The sequence below is a fragment of the Lagenorhynchus albirostris genome, chromosome 7, assembly GCF_949774975.1.
Source record: "Lagenorhynchus albirostris chromosome 7, mLagAlb1.1, whole genome shotgun sequence".
NCBI classification, from domain to species: domain Eukaryota; kingdom Metazoa; phylum Chordata; class Mammalia; order Artiodactyla; family Delphinidae; genus Lagenorhynchus; species Lagenorhynchus albirostris.
Window position 1 is genome coordinate 52,907,750 of NC_083101.1, and position 21,503 is coordinate 52,929,252.

General features: G+C 43.2%; 1 protein-coding gene across 4 annotated transcripts in view; it reads left to right on the forward strand.

The window, feature by feature from the left end:
* SMARCA2 (SWI/SNF related, matrix associated, actin dependent regulator of chromatin, subfamily a, member 2) overlaps positions 1-21,503 on the forward strand; it is a 172,936-nt gene that overhangs the window by 144,091 nt on the left and 7,342 nt on the right. For 2 of the 4 annotated variants that reach the window (XM_060155018.1, XM_060155017.1), the window contains exons 29-32: positions 3,360-3,413; positions 12,748-12,853; positions 13,568-13,669; positions 16,378-16,510. In XM_060155018.1, coding sequence (XP_060011001.1) covers positions 3,360-3,413; positions 12,748-12,853; positions 13,568-13,669; positions 16,378-16,510 — 395 coding nt within the window. The remainder of the gene's footprint in view (positions 1-3,359; positions 3,414-12,747; positions 12,854-13,567; positions 13,670-16,377; positions 16,511-21,503) is intronic. The other 2 variants (XM_060155019.1, XR_009541587.1) reach the window with 2 other exon arrangements.

Below are 21,503 nucleotides of genomic sequence, written 5' to 3' on the forward strand. Positions count from 1 at the left end.
CCCCTGAAAATCACTGAAGGTTGATGTGAATTTATTAATCAGTCATCTTTAGAGTTGATGAACCGTCTGTGAACTCACATGACCATGCTGTCATGTCACCCACATTCATCTATCCTTTCTCAAGGTTATCAAAAAAAAGCTAAAACCAAGATATACCGTGTTTGTGGCCTCTCCAATCCATCAACCTAGAAACCCTGTGGAAAGGATGAAATGAGGTTAGCTTGCCATGGCTTTTCTAAGGGACCCCCTACCGGTACTTAACGATGTCATTTATCTTCTCTCTGCAGCCCTGTGGCATCTGAATAATTTCCTCTAAATTTTGACCAAGGGTCCACATCAGGCACAGCCGCCTCGAGTTTCCCTTCTCCTTTTGAAAGTGGGACACTTAGTCTTCTGATTCCATTTCTAGTCTCTGTGATTTCTTAAACGTCATTAGCAAAAGCAATCTACACACTCTTTCAGGATGTAATTAGTTTGCAACTGGACACTTGAACTCATCTGAAGCTTCTTGATATGCTCTATCAACTCTCCTATCAGTAGCTTTTGTTCAACATTTATTATGCCTTGCTTTTCAAATCTGAGCGTCGTTCATGTTCCCGAAGAGTCTGGAAACAGAATATGAGGCGGTTATCATCACCTCCTCCCGCTCTGACCAGCAGGAGTGTACTGCGAGGATGGGCCTCGCTGTCTGCAGAGGGTCTGGACTTCAGGTGCAGCTCTGAGGATGGACAAGGGAAGCGGCGGGGAGGCGGGAGATACCTGCCTGACCCTGGCACACAGTGGGGCGGCCAGGCGTGGCCAAACGGCTCCTTCCTCCCTGATACCTGATGCCCTTCAGCCTCTGCTCTCTTCCCGGAGGCTAGACTGTCTTCTTCTTGCCCCTCATTTTAAGAAACACTGATGACTTCCCTAGGAATGGTGGAAGGCCTCAGCTGCTTCTGAATCTTAGCTCTCCCCACATTGTAGAAAATCATTCATTGATCCTGGAAATATTAATTGTATTATTCCCCCCTTCCTTCCAGCCCTGAGGGCCAGAGGGTAAAAAAAAGACTCACGGTACTTACCTCCACTAGCTCGCCCTGTGGTAGAGGAGATAGCCCGGATAGTACTGAACAGGCAGGTGGCCTGGGAGATTCAGGGAAGGTGGGGTCACGTGAGCCCCTTAAATAAGAATGTAATAACATTATCTTGAGTTTATGGTCTCTTTTAGGGGGGAAAATATATATGTATATGATATATATATGATATATATATTTTTATATATATTATATATATATATGATATATATATTTATGTATATCACTATCACTGCATTTACCGGGGAAAAGAGAGCCGGCATTTTACCCCGTTACATTATAGTACCTTTCTAAGGACTTGGGAATACTGCAAACCTAAGGACTAAGTGTACTTGTTTAATTCCTGTACACGAATTCCTATATACAGATGGAAAGTCATTTGTAGCATTTCCCTCGTTTAGAGTAAGGCTGAACTACTGTCTTCAAGGCCCACATATCGTCAACCCATATTCCAGAAGGGATGGGCTCTTACTTTAAAAAGTTGCCTTTTCTTTTTCCAGTATTATCTCCCCAAAGTGCTTTATCTGAAGCGTGTTCAGGTATTTGTGATGTCGAAGGCTTTCCCTCCGTTATCGTTATCCTGAGTCTTCCATCCGAGGTGGACTAATCACACCAGTGTTCACACTGTCTTTTTAAAATTGATTTGTAGTAACATACATTTTGAAAGCCAAATCCATACCCTCATTTAATATGCTTTTTTGTTGTGTTTGTACTTCTTTTTCAGTCAGATTGCTGACCCGTGTAGGTCTGTCCCCACATACTCCTTATCAGAATCGTTCGAAAGCATTCTGTTGGAATTTCCTTTGATCAGAGCCTTCCTTCGCCGATGAGGTGTAATCTCCGTTAGTGTCAGATCATAGAACCATGCCCACCTCTCTCTCCAAAGCATGTGCAGTATGTCCTGTAACATGTCTACAGAATGCTCTTCACGACTACACATTCTGAGACAACACGGTCTATTTCAGCTTCGGTATCCCCTTGGTTAACACCCATCATCACCTCAGGGTCCCCAGTGTGTTGGGAGAAAAGTGGTCCCAATTCTGTGCCTTATTCCTAACACGCCCTTACGTACAGAGTTTCCTCAGCATTTCTCCCAGGCCCCCCACCACTTCTGTGTCCTCACCCACCGTCTGCATCAGGTCCTTGACCATCGTCGCTGGCCGTGCCTGGACGGCTGCACGCTGCCTGCTTCTCCTCCTGCCTCTGATTCATGGATCCCCTCTCGTCAGTGGTTACTTAACAACTTTCAGTAGCTTCTCATTGCCTACCCGATAGTGACCAGACTTCTCACCGTGGGAAAGATAGCCTTCCACAGCCTGGCCCTAGGACCTTCCCAACTTCATCTTCCAACGTGCAACTCTCCCTTGTCTGTCAGACATTCCACCCGCTTCTCTGCTTTCCCAACATCGCCTGTACTTTTCGCCTCGCCACTCCCGGATTTATGCTTTGCACCTTCTGTAGTGTCTCCCGCTCTCCCAGGGCACAGTGGGTAAGGTCTCTGAGGAGGGATGTGTAAGTGGCCAGACGTGGGCTGTGTATGCTAATGGCACCGTCTTTGCCTGGAGTAAGATCTAGAGAGGATGGAGGGATTTCCCAGGGCGCGACACCCCTCTCAGCCACTTCTCTGCCACCACACGAGGGAACGGCAGTGGTGCAGTTGCAAAATCCTCAATGGAGGGGGCTTCCCTAGAGGCCTGGAGAAGGAAGGGCCAGAGACCTCACGTGGTGGTTGTCATTTCCAGTGGAAGATCATTAGCTTGGTGATCTGTTGGAAAAGAATGGAGGTCTGGGAAGGAGAGCTGACTGCCTAGATGGTGTTCAGAAACCAATTTAGGCTGTGGTTCGGTGCACCCTCTCTGTGCCGGCTGCTGTAATAAAGTACAGCATCCCGTTCAGGGTTCACAACCATTTTCTGAGGGTTCATCCCCATTTTACAAGTGAGGAGCTAGACTCGGATAGGCCGAAGCTACTACGTTGCTAAGGCCACCCCTTACCCCCGCCAAGCAAACGCTGCCTTTCCTCCACTGCTTCAAGAACGACGGATGGAAACGTGTGGAGGGAAATGAGACCAGAGTAACAGGTATTGACGCGTTCGGGAGAAGCAGGAAACATCCCCAGTAATCTTCCCAACAATCCCCCGAGGTTGGCGAGGCAGGTAGGTGAGGAGACTGAAGCTGGGAGCGCGAGATGAATTACCTGAGGTCACCAGCCTAAGAGGAAGGAGCCGGGCTGGGACGAGGACCCAGGTCTTCTGACTCTAGTGTTCTTTCTACTCTACCGCAGGTGTAACGTGGAGAAGGTGCCCAGTAATTCTCAGTTGGAAATAGAAGGAAACAGGTCAGGATCTGTCTTGTATTCCCGGGTCTCTAAATACAGGTATCCCTTGGTCCACCAAACAGACTGATTTCCTAAAGACTCGGCCTTTGGAAGCCAGTTTCTCTGGTGGCCTCCTGACCACCCCTCCTTGGAGGGGGAGGTGGAGGCACAGATATTCTCAAACACCTGTCGTGGCTTTTGAAGTTTTTGTGCTGTGTTGTCATTTGGGCGTGTCCATCGTGTAACTTGCACTCCTTACAAAGGCATCAGGAGCCGCCACTGAGCGGGACGGTCCCCCCAGCATCACTCAGCCATGGGTTTCTGTTGCTTTCCCCCACCACTTCCAGCGCAGCTTCTGTCTTACGTCCCACGGGCCTCTTAACTCCATGCTGTCTTGGTGTTGAAGCTTACTGAGAAGCACCTGGGGTGCCGCGTGCGCGTGCCTGCCCTGTCTGAGGTTGTGGAGTCAGTCACGTGTGCGGAGGGTCTGCGCACCAGGTGGGGTTCCAGGCGTGACTTCTGGGCTGACCTGTCCTGCGCGGTCTTGAGCATCCTCGGGCAGCTTGGTTCACCTTTGTGTGCCTCTGCTTCTGTCACGGGGGAAGCAGAGGTGTTTTCTTCCTAGAGATTTTGCCACACTGAGATGATGATAGTTGAGGCGGAAAGAGGGATGTGCGTGACTCACCAGGGTTAGGAGTTGTTATTAGTATACTGAAAACAACATTTCTTTCCCCCTTTGGGTCAGCCTGTACTTTAAAAAAAATATCGAGCCAGTACTTTGCCATCCATATTCCACTTTTGTCAACTGACTCAATGACGTCCTTTATGGTCCTTCTTTCCCCCCGGTATAGGGATCCAATCTAGGGCCGGGAGGCAAAAGAATTGAAGCTGCGTCCTGTATTTCAGAATACATAGCATCACCAGTTGTGGCCTTCCCTTTTACATAGGGAGATTAAACGTGGGGTGATTTGTACCCATCCGTGTCTGTGCGGAGGTGAAACTGGTGGGCAAGATTGTCAGTTTTGGGTATTTCTTATTGTAAACAGTGAGCAATCCTGGAAGCCAGACACACGAACCATACTGTGTACTAAGAGGCATCGAGAATGGTGTTCTGTTTTCGCCATTACGAGAAAGAACTCAGTCTGGATTCGAATTTCGGAACTGAAACAAGAAACGCTTGACTTTGGGGGGCTTGAAATGATGAACTACCAGGGTAAATCTTTCCAGCTCAACCACGTAGGAGGGAGGCTTTATCGTCTCTAAAAGGCATGATGTGGTCTAAAAGGCATGATATAGGCTAAACGCCCAGCGCAGTGCACAAGGACAGGCCTAAGCTCCTTCACCCCCTATCCCCTCTTGCATCAAAATAATCATGTGACCGTGAAAAGTGGATTAATAACGTTAAAGGTATTAAGAGCCCCAGCGTCATGCCTTGGCTCTCTGAGGAGACGATGTGACCGTATGTAGTTAGGACCCAGATAAATCCTTCCACTGAAGACACATTTAAACTGCAATTTCCAGAGGCATAGAAGGGGCTTGACGTTTCCCTCCTCAGGACTCTGCGGAGTCTGTCTGGTCCCGTACTGTCACATATGCTGCTTCTCCCCAGAAACCCGAGTTTAAGACATGTTGTTCAGAGCTTGCCTTATGATTAATTTTTAAACATTCTTTAAAAAAAATTCCTCCATGTGTTCAAAGGCACTGAGCATTTTCTATGCGTCAGTCTCTGTGTAAGTATTGAGAATGGGGGGCGGGGGGTGGGGAAATGAGTAAAATGGAACGCCTTAAAGCATAGTTGGAAAGAGTTATATAAAGGAATAACGCACATCTACGGTATGAATCAAGTGTACATGCCAGGTGGGAGGGTAGGAAGGGGGAAAGCAAAGTCAGTCGGTGGCTTGTGGGAGGAGTAGAAATCCCCCAAGCAGATGGGGGTGGGGGGTGGGCGGAGGCAGCCAAGGTGCTGAGACCCATGTGTGTAGGTGGCCAGGGAGGAGGTATGGAAAAGCAGGACCCCTTCTAGAGACCACACGTCTCTCAGTATGACTGGGTCCTCAGGTGCAAGGGAAGAGGGGCATAGCATTGGACATGGCGATGGGGGTGAAGGCAAGAGAGCAAGTACTCAGAGAGAGGTATGATTGACAGGACTTAGAGCAGACCAGATGTGAGAGGTGGAGGAGAACTTTTTGAGGATAACTCCTGGTTCTGTGTCCTGAGTGGTAAGTGAAATTTACATTTACAGAAATATGGCTGAAAAGAAAGGTGGCACGTGGTACCCAGCCCTACATACTCCATCCCAGGAAATCTAAATTCCCTCCATGGCTATTAACAGCCCTTAGCGTCGTGATTATGTTGTTAGTATCGACTGTCCCTTCAGGACCGGCTAAGAAGCTGTTATAGTCAAAATTTAGTTTTAGCAACATCGGCACCAGACATTCGGCATTTCTTTAAGTGGGGGAGGGAGGCTGTGACCAGATGTCAGGCTCAAGCCCCTTTGCATTTAATTAGGTTACAGAGAAATTGCCATGAAATACAAGTGTGACCAAGTGGATACACTTAGAGGATCTTGGTTCTAGGTGAAGAGCCTTTCTTCATTTATTGTTTGGATACTTAGGGCTCAGCCACAGGGCTGGCAGTCTATCTTGTGTCCTAGCAGCGTGGGGAAGTCAGAACTTCAGTTGATGTCCAGGGTGACGCTTCCCCGGAGTATAGTCCTCAAACTCTAGTCCTGGAGCTTCTTGGAGAATTCCCAGCGTGGTTAGAGGCTCTGGGAAGTTTTGTGTAAAGTAGCCTGCTGAACTTTGTCTAACCCAGCATTCCCCAAACTCATTTGACCAGTGAAGCCCCCTTTTCAGGGAACACTATTAATAATCCATTAAGCTCATGTTTCATGGAGCACGTATTGGGAAATGCTGACTTAGAGCTCAGAAGCTGCGCTTAGTCCAGAGAGAATCAGCTCAGGGAAATGCGGATTCTAGAACTTTATCTTGTCCTTCTTAAAAGTATTGATACTTTCAGATGTGTCCTGGATAAGCTGCTTTGACTCCTAGTGACTTGACACTTACTGGTGACGCTCAGCCAGTTGTACCCACGTACAGCAGGTGGGCAGCCCACAAATGAACGTGGTCCATCTGCTTTCTGAGGCACAGAAAGCCTCCCCGAGGCTTCCGGCATCAGCCTGGCCCAGGAGCCCAGGGTCTCTGCCTCTCCAAGCTTCAGGACAACCAGCATAAATGACCTCTCATTTACGAGAGGAGTCCCAGCTGGAAACAGCAAAACTGACTTTCTTACGGGGCTGATAAACTGTCTTCATAAGCACCCTCTGTCTTTTGAGTTAGAAACGGATTGCTCTGAAAGAGGGCAGTTATTTGGGCATAAGTGTTCTTGTGTATTCATGGGAAAAATATCTGCCTTGTTCCTTTAGAGTCACACCTCATACGTCTTCCTGAAGAATTGCCTAAAACGGCCATTTTAGGAAAAAGCAGCACTCAGGGTGCCTGCTACGACACACGCACCCCTTTGACAGAGTGACATTGGGGACCTGCAGCTCAGGTGGAGAGGCGTTTGATTTTGTTTGCCTGCAAAAGCTTGGTGATTTTGAGTTTGATCACAATTCAGCCAAAAGTTCCGAAGCCTTTTTTTAACATTACGAAGTTAGAGACCCGGGGAAAGACCAAAGGACAGAACATTCAGTGGAAGGGAAGGTGTGTCCTTACCTTTTGAAAGGAAGGCATCCTCGGAGTCACTTCCGGGTCTCCAAGATGAGGTGACAAAAGCTGATGAAACGGCGTGACCGGTGTGTCTATCACATTGAGACAGGTGGACAGTTAGGATCCTGTACCTCTACCTGCTATGATGAAGTGTCGAGTGAGAGAAAGAGGAGAAGAATCTAGGTGTCCCGAGTCAATATTTCTAAGAAGTCAGGTGATAGATGATAAGTCTTCGCGGTCGTCTCCTCGAAATGCTTGTCTAAATAAACAAGTACATAAACATAAACAGGACTCTCTGAATCTCATGTCCGAGTGATCACCTCTGATTTGCAGTCATAAGTTCAATGAGAGAATTCCGAAGGAATAAATAGGGACTTCATACAGTAGATTCTGTTGGTTGTGATATAGTAAATAAAAAAATTGTGGAATTATTGTTCTATTATTCTCTTTATCTGGCCTTCTGTGGGAGAGTTCAGAGGTGCCAATTGATGAACTGTTTTGTTTGTGGTGATGTAAATAAAGGTCGGTCATATGCCCCTCGGATGACATTTTTCTGGGAAAAATCAAATTAGATTTTTGACTTATAGCATGTTTTCAAAGAAGGTAACCCATAAAAGTGTTTGAGGCCTACTTTATTTATGGATGACAGCATGGTTCCAAATTACATTAGATTGTAAACCTTCATTTTGTTGAACAAGAGTACCTTATTATTAATGTTTATTTACGCTCTGGCATTTCTCCTTCTGGTCCTTAGTTCATGCCCTTTTAAAAACCTAGTTGAATGTGTATTGCGTTTACAATTGGATGTCCTGTCATTTTGGGGTTTTTTTTCCCCATTGAATGTCATAATGAGCATTTTTTGTGTTTTTTAAGGCACCTACTTTAAAAATACATAATTTTAGATTCTAGCCTTCCATTACTTGTTTTCTTCCCCCGATTGTTTAACATTTTGGCTGCCTTAAATTATTTTCAGTAATGCTGTGATGGACATCTTTACATGTACATATAAAATATATATATATATCTTTATCCATATTCCAGCCTAGAGTAGATTACCAACAGCGAAACCATACATCAGAGTGTGATTACCTTGAAGACTGTTGTTAAAGCCTTGCTGCTTTTCTTACTGAGCTGAGCAAGCCATTTAAGCCTCCTGACATGGGGGCATTTACCTTGCGTAAACCTGATGTAACCTCATTTTGGTTGGTAACACAGGCACATTAGATACCTAGTCCTTAACACAACCCTTGGGGTGATTTTTACAGCTATCCATCCCATATCAAAAGCAAGTCAATCCACATCCCATTCTGTTTTGCTGTTACATCCTATATGCTTCAAGAAGTTGGGAAGTCGGATTTCCAAGCTTGTTAGGAGTCATCGGTATTGTCAGTCAATACTCAGTAAGACTCAGATGAGAGACCTCAGTAGAGAATGCAGAGTGCGGGTACTCTGACACCTATTCTGTGACTGGCTCAGGTTTCTGGGGGCTTTCTAGATATGCAGGGTGCTACTCAGGTCTAAGTGCATTTTGAAATGGTATTTTTTAAACCCTATAGGAATCTGACCCTGAAAAAAAGAGACGTATTCACCTACTGCCCTCCAGTGCTGACCCAATATTTATGGGGTTTTTTCCCAAAATGATTTCCTATGTTTGATTCCTTTAGGACTGTAATCATTTTCTGTAAAACGTTTCCAACTACAAATGGGTATTCTAAATCATGACGTCATTTCCTTAAGGAGGCAAGATAACCACGTTTTTATATTCATTAACTAACATAAACAAAACCTATGCCAGCTTTAGTTAAGATCACTTTTCCAGGAGTATCCATGAGGAGTTCTTGTCAACAGATCAGCTTCGGTAGGTAAAAGGACAAATCATAAAGCAGCCAAAAAAAAAAAAGGACTCTCAACCGATATTATGAAAGGCACACTGGCCAGCATTTTAAAGGAATAGGTTTCTAAGCTACTATTACAGTCTTATGCACTCTTCCAGCTTTACCTAAACTGTAATCAAAGGTAGAGGTGATATTTATAATGTCTGTAGTCATTATTTTAAAGTCACAAGAGTATAGATGTGAAATTCTTGCCATTCGGTTTGTGGAGGTAATGGGAGAAAAATTGGTTCCCAGATGAAGCATAGCAAAGCAGATCTCGTGTGTGTGTGTGTGTGTGTGTGTGTGTAAGCTCTACATGCAGGGTTTGCAAACCACCATTAACATAGTGGCATGTAGGGCTTTTCCATGGCATACACCATGACAGCATAGCCAGGTGTCCCTTTGCCCTTTCGTCTCTGTGGAGAGGAAATGTGTTTGCCCACCAGCACCTGTAAACTCTATTAAGTGCAGTGAGTTTTCCTGTCTATTTGTACTTTAGGTTATTCTCCTCGCCCCCAACACCCTACGTCTTATCAGGGTCACGTTTCTCATTGTGATAGACCCTTGTATGAAATAGATCTGAAATCAGACCTTTTTGGAGGAGGGGGACAGGTATCACTTTTGTCATGGCAAACAGTACACTTTGAGATCACAATTTATACTTAGGCCTTAAATGTGTAAAATGACATAATGGAAAATACCTTGGGGGTAAGGATAAGCATTTCAACAGAAACGGAACACCTTTTGCAAACCGTTGTACAATTAGTCCATTGTTCTGTACTTAAAAAAAAAAACAAAAAAACTTCCTGGCAGTGAAAAACAAGTATTTGAAAAGGTATAATGAAAAAGCATTTGTGCAGCTTAAGTTTGAGAAAGAAATGCCAAGAATTCAAAACTCTGTCAGGCTGCTTCACTTCTTTTTTCTTATTTACCTTTTTTTTTTTTAACCTTTAATTTAGGGAAAAAATAAGTTACCGTAGCAACATTAGCAAGTGATCCTGCTACCTCAGTGCATTCTGTAGGTTATATAAAAGCTGGATGTCTTCCAGGACCACCTGACTTTTCCTGCCCAGGGTCGCCATCAGAACTGTCCCCTCTGATAGAGATGGGGGAGGGGTTTTGACTGCATGTAAAGTGTTCCCACACTCCGTGGAGGAGAGAAAAAAACCCAGCATGCATAGAATTAAGTTCTGGGCAGCAAGGTACCAGGAGTTGTTTAATATTGAGGAACGTTGGTTTAATATTGAGGAAAACTTCTTCCATCTTTTTTTTGGAGGAAGGGTTCTTGATCCTGAATGGATGATGGAATATTTGAAGGGAGAAAAGGATAGAGAACGTTGGAGTGAGAGGTGGGTCAAGCCTGGAGACTTGGAATTTGTGATAAAGGGGGGATTGGCCATGGGACCTGGGGGTACACAGGAGAGAGGCTCTTCTGACCAGAAGAGTCAAGTCAGCAGTACAGTCAGGGTTTAGAGAGGAGGAATCAAGGAGGGCTTCGAAATCCAGACCGAGGTGTGTGAGTGGAGATGGTTCCAGTGGAACCACGAGAAGACTTCCTTACATGGCATCCAAGCCCTCCTTCAGCTCAGGCCCTTGGTTCTTAGCAGGGGGAATAAAGGAAGTGAGATGGGAATATTAAGCCACAGAACCTTTATTTTTAAAACCGAATAAATTTATGTCATTTTACAGTATTGGCCCTGAGTCTCAGAACATTCAGCTCTCTCCTTTGTGAGCACAGATAACTGTGGACTTGTCTCCTTATAGGGTCTAGAATTTCTATGTCCTAAGAAGAGGACATCAGACCAAGATTGTCTCAGCCATTTTGCCCCTGTTGGAAAGAGCTCTGTCACATTCTCAGTGCAAACTGCTTCTTTCTTATTTCACCAGTAGCACAGATGAAATTAAGAGTACGTCCATCCCAGGTGTACAAAGCAAAGATGTACTTGTAATCCGTCAATAGAAAAATGACACCATCTGTTGGTAATGCAGAAAATGACACTGAAGATGTCATTGAGGGTCAGCTGTTAAATCCCGAATCACAAACAGGTCTGACTCTCGGTTGCTAGGGTATAAAGAATGCTAATTATAAAGAAGTCACTGATACAAATAGAAACATGAATATCTATAAATTCCTCTTATGGCCTTTCAGAGGTTCATTTACAGACCGGTGAAATGTTTGTGTATTTAAGTCTCAGAATGGGAGAAAGAAAAACAGACCAGAGATTGTGGCCCTATGCTGAAGGTGATAGCAGATGAAACAGTTTTTGTCATATACTGTGTGGTATAATTTATGGCGGTACAAATGCATTTCTCAACCTGGAAGGGGTTGGGGTGGGTAGGGGTGGCGGAGGGTAAGAGAACACCTTGGTTCTTGCCATGATAATCTTAAAATCCAGTTTCCTATTAAACTGCAGTCTTCTTATGCCTCTTGTGTTGGCCCCTGGTTTTAGTATTCATGAGGCCCATATGTGCATTAAAAAATAAAATAAAACCCTGACCCAGCATCACAGAAAAACTCGCCCATCCCTTTGACAGGGTTTTCGGTTAATTTATGCAGGCCCCTTTGCACTTCAGCATTTTCCCCACTGGTTGCTAGGCAACCACTTGAGTTACTGCGCATGCCTTTTTTATGATAAGTGTCATTATGATTATTTTTTAATTATATGACTGGGACTATAGATTAAAACAGCATATTGTCACTCATCCACTGCCGCTGCTTCTAGCATTCTCACACACTCCTAGAGTCACCTTCCAAAATTTACCTAATAGCGATTTATGGGGTTTTTTGTTTTGTTTTGTTTTTAATATTTCTGCCTTCACAAAGGAAGTAGAGATGGCATCATAAGGGAAAGGAGATTTTTGTGAAAAATGACTGCACTGTATCTCCCGAGCTGTTATTGATCTGGATAGGCTGAGTCAGATATTAGGGTCCTGAACCTAAATTATGAATATCTGGTTCCTTTGACCATGTCTGCTTCTAACATTAAGTGATGTTAAATGCTTACATTGCTTTATAGTCTGTTTCTCAAAGTTACAAAATGCTAAGCGTTCGTTGCTATTAAATGTGCTTTCAAGTAAAGCTACCGTGAATTTGCGGGGAGGGTATAGCACTGATCCCAGGAACAGGAGGCAGCCACACTTGCTAAATATGTTTGTTCTTTTCAGCACAAATGACTCCATACACACAAAATGAAGTTAGGCAAGATGAAGGGGTTCCACTGGCAAATAATCATAAAGGTTTGTGTAGTTCACAGTGTGGAAAATGCCCTAAGAGGAGTAAGACTGAAAAGACAGTCCCTGGTACATACGAAAGCTTTTCATTTGAGTTTCCAGAGTATATTCTAACACATTATTTTCTGAATATAAAGTGGATTTAAAAACAAAGGGATATGGAAATAAAGTCAGTATTTTTTTTTTTAAACAACTCAATTACTACTCATTTAGAAATGGAATTTTTGGTGGAATGGGACACTTTAAATATTTGTATCAAACTGAAGAGAGGTTCACTCCGAAAGAGAAATCCACAGTGGCCTTCCCATATGTATGACAGAAGTGGAGATCTACTGGTATTCTAATGTCATTTTGAAGTTAGCACTGGGGGCATTGATGTCCCATACAGTTGTAGGATTTTCTTTGATTTGAAGAGCCCCATGTTTATATGCATGGGATGTCATTTGCTTTTTTGACATTTTTCTGAAATAAAATACAAGTTTTTCTCTGTAGTGCATGATCTGTTATGTTTTTGTTCGTTTCTCCCCTGCCCCCCTACAGTTCAGGGCGACAGCTCAGTGAAGTCTTCATTCAGTTACCTTCAAGAAAAGAATTACCAGAATACTATGAATTAATTAGGAAACCGGTGGATTTCAAAAAAATAAAGGTAGATCTTTTGTTTACAAACTTTATTTTTTAAGTAAAGTAGAAGTGTAAATTCATTGAAATGATTACAGTTAGGACTTGACAGTGGTAACCTATCTGACTGCCACTGCCACCCATGCAGGGCTTGGCACTAAAAAGGTCGGGATGTTCTTGTGCCTTTAAATGTATGTTATGAAATCAATATACTGAGAGCTCATATTGATTATATTGCCTTTTTTTTTTTTTTTTTTTTTTTTTTGCGGTATGCGGGCCTCTCACTGTTGTGGCCTCTCCCGTTGCGGAGCACAGGCTCCAGACGCGCAGGCTCAGCGGCCGTGGCTCACGGGCCTAGCCGCTCCGCGGCACGTGGGATCCTCCTGCATCGGGGCACGAACCCGCGTCCCCTGCATCGGCAGGCGGACTCCCAACCACTGCGCCACCAGGGAAGCCCTATATTGCATTTTATTTGAAAAGTTTCAGACTCCTTCCTGGATCCCATTGCTCTTCCTGGTTCCCATCATATGCTCCTTACTCCCCCTTATAGGAAAGGAATACGCGTGGGAGGGTGGTCTCTGTTTATGACACCCCCTGGAGTTGTGTAGTCCCACCTCCCTGGCAGGACTGTCTACTGGGAAGACAAATGGAAAATCAGGCTTTTTTAACCAAGTAACGATTGTTGTATTTTCCACCACCGCCCTCCCCAACTTTCCTCTGTTTGATCCAAAATTTGCATCAGGAAAGAATCCGTAATCATAAGTACCGAAGCCTGGGTGACCTGGAGAAAGACGTCATGCTGCTCTGTCACAATGCTCAGACGTTCAACTTGGAGGGATCCCAGGTGAGACATGTTTAACCTTAAACATGCTTTGTTCTTTTAAGTAAAATTTTTCATTTGCTACCGTCGCTATTATCCTGGCAGAAGAAAAGGAGAGATAAAAGCCTATATTTCCATGCTACCTATGTAAGTCAGTTGAGGCTTTGGCATTTTCAAGTTAATGCCAGCTCCTTTGTACCATAGCTATGCTAGTTCCTACTTGTGCTTCCCTTAAAGGCTTGGCTTTTAATCAGAGGAGGAATTTAAGTTAATAAGTTAATGTAATGCTTAAAAGCTAGAGGTACAGTTTTTGCCTTTACAGAGATGGTGTATCTGGTTATACTTATCTTGGGTTTTCTGACTGTAAACTTTGCATCAGGAGCCGAAACTGCTGTTTTGTTTTAAAACAAAAAATATATAGAAAAAAGAACCATCGCCTCTAATTGTTACAAAAATGCTTTTTATCAGGTCAATTGCAATCCTCTTTACTCCTCTTCTCTGTAGTTAGCAAGTGTAAGAGCAAGTGACACTATGAAAATAACTAAGCTGGCGGAGGACACTTTTCACTTTTTACACCTCCATTCCACTCACCTTTTGTAGGGACTCCCCTTTTCCTATCTATGCTCTCATACCCATGAGGCAGAAAGAACCAGAAGCGAGGTCAGTGTGTCTGCCAGCCAATGCAGAGTCAAGCCTCTTTCCGGATCAGACTTGTTTTTATCTTCATGTCAGTTCCAGTCACTAAATTGGAGAATGTGGGACTCCTCAGAATGTGCCTTGAACAGACCATACCTTTCCAGTTAATGGGAGTTAATAGAAGTATTATTTTGACCAAAACAATAGGTCGTGAAAGCAAGCCTTTTTCAAAGAAATTTAAGGTGAAAACTAGGACGCAGAGAGTAAATATAAGCGTCAACAGGCAAGTCTTTTATGAATGACCGCTTACAGTTTGTGGATAGATTTGGGGGTTCTTTATAGGACTGTGGCAACATTGTGATACACACCCTGTCCCAGACAGCCTCCCTGTCTGCCGACACCCACTGCCTCACCCCTGAACTGGGGTGACAAATGGCCTCTTTACTGGCTTCCCTCCGAGGCCCTCCCGGATGCTGGCCGATCTTCCTGTAACCACCTTTTTATCCTGTCCATCTACTGCCCACCAAGCTTCGAGCTTCCCCATGTACTGTTAAATTCTAGAATGAATTTAATCGCTGGAGTTTGCTTTCTAAAGTCATGGACTAACTCTTTGGCCTCATTTCCTGCTGTTCCTCAACCTAAACAGTTCATGGTCCAGTAACGGTTCATGGTCCATAAACACCGGCTTCCCCAGATACACATGCAGTTGTAGGAAAGAATATGAATACAGAGAGAGCTTTGACATCGTCCCAGGATAGTAACATCGTCCCATGTCATAACCAGGAAATTGGCAATGGCACCCTACCGGATGCATCTTTTTTTTTACTTTGGCCGCCCCACCTTTCTCCTTGCTCTCCTTTTCTAAAAAGGCCATCTCCTTTCTCATGATCCCTGGTGGGACCCTCCTCACCCTTAATATCCAGCTCACTCTAGTGTCCCTGGCAAATTCTGTCCCAGTGGCCCCATCCCAGTGTGTCATCTTCACCATTTTTAAGTGTACAGCTCAGTAGTGGGAAGTATACTTTCATAATTCTGCAACAGATCTCCAGAACACTTTCATCTTGTACAACTAAAACTCTGTAAACATTCTGCCAGACACCATTCTACGTTCTATTTCTACGAATTGGACTCCTCTAGATGGCTCACATAAGCCAATCACTCAGTGTTTGTCTTTTTGTGAATGGCTTATTTCATCTAGCATCATGTCCTCTAAAGTTCATCCATGCTGTGTAGGCTGCGACAGGATTTCTTTCCTTTTTAAGGCTGAATGATACTCCACGGTTTGGGTAGACCTCGTTTTGTTTCTTCATCCCTCTATCGATGGACATTGGGTGTGCTTCTGCCTCTTGGCTACTGTGAATAGCGCTGCTGTAAACATGGGTGTGCATGTATCTCTTCAAGACCCTGCTTTCAGTTCCTTTGGGTATATGTCTAGAATTGGCATTGCTGGATCATAGGGTACTTCTATGTTTAGTGTTTTGAGAAAATGGACCATTTTTTAACTTTATCTCTCTCTCAGCAGCTACACAGGGCTATGCTCAGATAGGTGCGTACACTAGCGAGAAAGCACTGATTGCAATAAGTATTGGCTGGTACTGTAAACTCAGTGACAAATAATAGCCTCCATTTTGTTAGGAGAATTGCATTTTTTAAAAAAAGGTTGCTTTACCACAGTGTTTGATGAAACAACCTAAATAAGAAATAGTTTTCTTAAATACCGGTCTTGCTGTCAAAAATGAGAGGGCATCGTATTGAAGCCCTCCCTTCCCTCCCAAGCATGCGCACGCACGCACGCACGCGCGCGCGCACACACACACACACACACACTCTCTCTCTCTCTCTCTCTCTCTCTCTCTCTCTCTCTCTCTCTCTCTCTCAAATTATTTCAACTGCATGTGGACTTTTCCTGTAAGACTATGTCTGTAGATTTGAGTTTGGTGTTTTCCTGCAGGCATAGACAATAACGTTGATGTTTCTACTAAAATTCACGTAAAGTAATGCTGGTGTGTGGCACAGGGAAGAGAAGAGCATGCTGCGATGGTGAGTCTCGGGCCCTCAGCTTGAGGTTTTTAACAGGTGCCACTTTGACCCTTCAGATCTACGAAGACTCCATCGTCTTACAGTCGGTGTTCAAGAGTGCTCGGCAGAAAATTGCCAAAGAAGAAGAGAGTGAGGACGAGAGCAACGAAGAGGAGGACGAGGAAGAGGAAGACGAGTCAGAGTCAGAGGGTGAGTCCGTGTGGTTTCTCCACTGGTTTGGCCCTGGCCACCTGCATCGCTGTTTCCACAGATGCCAACAGAGCAGAGTCAGGCACATCTGGACTCCAGGTCTTGTGGTCTCTCTCGTGTCCTAGCTGGGCAACCCCAGGCCGTATGCTTAACCCTGCTTGAGCCCAGTCTCCTCCTCTGTGAAACTGAAGTACTAAATGTGCCCCCAGTCATGCGAAGAGCTTAGCACATGGCCAGGCTCACAGCAAACACGGAATGTTGCCTTTGGAAATCAGTGTAATATACATTTTCTACCAGCATGGCTGTTGATACCACCTATCTGTTAACCTAGCGCAGTGGTTCTCTAACCTGGGTGATTGCTGGCGTCCACCCCTGAGTTTCTGATTCAGTAGCCTGCGGAAGGGTCTGAGAGTCGGCCTTTCTAACAGGTTCACAGGGGACGCTGATGTGACTGGACCCAGGACCACACTTTGAGAATCACTGCTTTAGAAGATAATTGTCAAACTGTGGTCCATTTTGTCCATCATGGATCAGATGCTGATCCTGTCTTTATCTTGATATTTTGTTCATTATGGCTCTGTTTGGCATGAGTTTTGAGGTGTTTTGTTTTGTTTTGTTTTTTTGAGTTTTGAGTTTTTAAAACATCGCACTGAATAGTATTTATCTCGATTACCGAGTTTTGGTGCCCTCTTAAACTTTGCACCCAAGGCAAGTACCATATTTCAAAGGTTACGGCTGCCTTGAAAAGTCTAAAATTTCTTCTTACCTAATTAAGTTTTCACCCCATACCTCCTCGCAAAGTAATAAATCCTAGTAGTTTGTAGTCTTCTGTGTAAAACAGTTTAGATATGCTGTACCATTTTTTATTAGATTTGCTTCTAATTACATACTTAGTACAGACAGCTTAGAAAATATTTTTAAGAAAGGAAAATTTGTATAATTCCATCACCCAATATACATTTAACTCCAGTTGCCTTCCAGTCTTTTTATATACATAAATATTTTGTTTATAAAAGTATAGCACACTGTTTTTGTAGCATGGTTTTTCTATTACAAATATTTTTCCATAGCAGTGTTTTTATACAGCAATACATATATTAACATCCATTAATGTGAGTGTACCAAAACATAGTTAGTAATCTCAATCCAAATAACGCTCTCCTGAAAATTCTAACCCATAAACCACTGCACACACTGTAAAAACATCTGACACATACACATTGCTGCACAGAATGGAGTTGGTATCTTGGTCAGCGGTGTACGTACGTGTCTGTTTCCCCATACCCTCATGTGTTCTCAGTATTATTCTTTCTAGTGATTCTGCCTTTTCAGTATTAATTTAACCTTTTTCAGTTTCATATGGTTACTCCCTAGTTTTAATATCGTAGCATTTGATGTTTTAGTCTACAAAAGCATATCTTAGCTAAACGTTTCCTTGTTTTAGAGCGAGATTTCTAATCTGTTTTCAAATAGCTACCTTCTTATCCCAGCTATCGGTTGAGATACGTTTGCTCTACTCTCTCCGGAGACTTGTTATGTTAACTTTCTATGGCCTCTCTAACAAATTACCACAAACTTAGTGCCTCAATACAACTTACATTTATTATCTCACAACCCTGTAGGTCACGGGTTTACTGTGGGTCTCTCTGGGCCAAAACCAAGGTGTCACCAGCCTGCCTTCCTTTGTCGGGGCTCCAGGGGAGAATCCACTTCCTTGTGTCTCTTTCTCATGTTGCATCTCATTGACCCTCTCTTCGGCCTCCTCTTCATCCACGTTTTTTTTGCTGTTGTTGAGGTATAATTGACATATAATAATAGGTTCAGATATACAGCATAATGATACAATTGGGAAATGATCACACCTAAATCTAGTTGACATCCATCACCACACATAGTCAGAAAAAATTTTTTTCCTGTGACGGGAACTTTGAGGATCTACTCTCTTGGCAACTTTCAAATATGCACTACAGCGTTATTAATTATACTCACCATGCCGTACCTTAAACCCCACGACTTATTTATTTTATAACTGGATATTTATACCTTTGGATTCTCTGCGTGCATTTCCCACCCCACCTCTGGCAGCCACCCTATCTGTTCTCTGTATCTGTGAGTTCAGTTGTTTTCTTTTTAATTTCACATATAAGTGAGATCATACAGAATCTGTCTTTCACTGACTTATTTCACTTAGCATAAAAGCCCTCATGGTCCATCCATGTTGTCACAAATGTCCTTTTTTTAATTTTTAAAAATGTTTCTCTTGTATTGGAGTATAGTCGATGTACAATGTTGTTCCTTTCATGCGTAAGGTGAAGTGATTCAGTTACACGTGTATCCATTCTTTTACAGATTCTTTTCCCATATAGGTTATTACAGAATACTGAGTAGAGCTTCCTGTGCTGTACAGTAGGTCCTTGTTGATTATTTTATATACAGTAGTGTGTATGTGTTAATCCCAAACTCCTAATTTCCCACCCACTGCCCCCACCACCCCTGCCACTTTTCTTCTTTAGTGTCTGTAAGTTTGTCTTCTAAGTCTGTGGGTCTGTTTCTGTTTTGTAAATAAGTTCATTTGTATTGCTTTTTTAGATTCCACCTATAAGCGACATCATGATATTTGTCTTTGTCTGACTTACTTCACTTAGTATGATAATCTCTAGGTCCATCCATGTCACTGCAGATGGCATTTTTCTGTTCCTTTTATGGCTGAGTAATATTCCACTGTGTATATGTACCCCATCTTCTTTATCCATTCCTCTGTGGATGGACATTTAGGTTGCTTCCATGTCCTGGCTACTGTACATAGTGCTGCAGTGAACATCGGGGTGCATGTGTCTTTTCATATAATTATGTTTTTCTCCAGATATGTGCCCAGGAGTGGGATTGCTGGATCATGTGGCATGTATATGTCAATCCCAGGCTCCCAGTTTATCCCTCCACCCCCTTTCCCCCCCGGTAACCATAAGTTTGTTTTCTACATCTGTGACTCTATTTCTGTTTTGTAAATAAGTTCACATGTACCATTTTACTGAGATGATCGTTATAAGTTTTAGCCTTCATTCTGTTAATGTGTTGTATCATATTGATTGATATATTGATGTTGAACCAACTTGCATCCCTGGAAGAAATCCCACTTAATTATGGTGTATGATTCTTTCAATGTATTCTTGAATTCACTTTGCTAATATTTTGTTGGGGATTTTTTGCATCTATGTTCATCAGGGATATTGGCCTATAATTTTCTTTGTTTGCAGCCTTCTTGTCTGGTTTTGGTACCAGCATAATGCTAGCCTCGTAAAATGAGTTTGGAAGTGTCCCCTCCTCTTCCATTTTTTGTTTGTTTTTGGTTTTGGAGTTTTTTTTGGCAAAAATTTGAAAAGGATAGGTATTCATTCTAATTCTTCTTTCAGTGTTTGGCAGAATTCACCAGTGATGCCATCTGGTCTTGGACTTTTGTTTAACAGGAGGTTTTTGACTGTGGCCTCAACTTCCTTACTAGTAATTGGTCTTTTTCTGTTTTCTTCGTGATGCAGTCCTGGTAGGTTGTCTGGTTCTACAAATGTACCTGTTTTTTTCTAGGTTGTATGATTTGTTGGCACATAATCGTTCATAGTAGTCTCTCGTGATTCTTTGCATTTCTCTGATAACAGTTGTAACATCCCCTCTATCATTAGTGATTTTATTTGAGTCCTCTCTCTTTTCGTCTTGGTGAGTGTAGCTATGATTTGTAGCTAAAGATTTGTTCATTTTTTTTTAATCTTTTCGAAGAACCGGCCCTTAGTTTCATTGATCTTTTCTATTGTCTTTTTACTCTCTCTTTTGTTGTTGTTGTTGCTTGTTTGTTTCCAGTTTGATCTTTGCTGTTTCCTTCCATCTACTAAGTTTGGACTTCATTTGTTCTTCTTTTTGTAGTTCCTTGAAGTATAATGTCAGGGTGTTTTATTTGAGATTTTTGTTTCTTGATGTAGGCATTTATCACTGAACTTCCCTTCTAGGGTTACTTTTCTGCATCCTGTAAATTTTGGCGTGTTTGATTTCCATTTTCATTTGTCTGAAGGTATCTTTTAATTTACTCTTTTGGTTTCCTTGTTGAGCCATTGGTGGTTCAGTAGAAGGTTGTTTAATCTCCACATACGTGAATTTTCCAGTTTTCCTCCTGTAATTGATTAGTTTCATGTCATTATGGTTGAGAAGGCTTATTGATATTTCAATCTGCTTAAATTTATTAAGGCCTCACATGGTTTTGAGGCATCACATATGATCTATCCTGGAGAATGTTTCATGTGCACTTGAGAAGTATGTGTATTCTGTTGCTTTTGAATGGAACGTTCCATATATAACTGTGAAGTTCCTCTGGTCTAGTGTGTCATTTAAGGCCAGTGTTTTCATATTGATTGTCTGTCTAGATGATCTGTCCATTAATGAAAGAAAGGTATTAAAGTCCCTAATATTATTGTATTGCCGTCTATTTCTCCCTCTATGTCTGTTAATAAATGTTATCTCCTCTTTTTGTATTGACCCTTTGCTATTTCTCTTACTACAGTCTTTAAAGTCTCTTTTGTCTGATGCAAGTATAGCTGCCCCCAGCTTTCTTTTGGTTTCCGTTTGCATGGACTGCCTTTTTCCATCTGCTCGCTTGCAGTGTGTGTGTCTTTAAAGCTGAAGTGAGTCTCTTGTAGGCAGCCTATAGATAGGTCTTGTTTTTTTTGTTTGTTTGTTTGTTTGCGGTACGTGGGCCTGTCACTGCTGTGACCTCTCCCGTTGCGGAGCACAGGCTCCGGACGCACAGGCCCAGTGGCCACGGCTCGTGGGCCCAGCCGCTCCGCGGCATGTGGGATCTCCCTGGACCGGGGCACAAATCTGTGTCCCCTGCATCGGCAGGCGGACTCTCAACCACTGCGCCACCAGGGAAGCCCTATTTTGACTGTCTTGTGCCACTCACTTCTGGACTGCAAAGTCTCTGCTTAAAAATCTACCCATAGTCTTCTGTGGG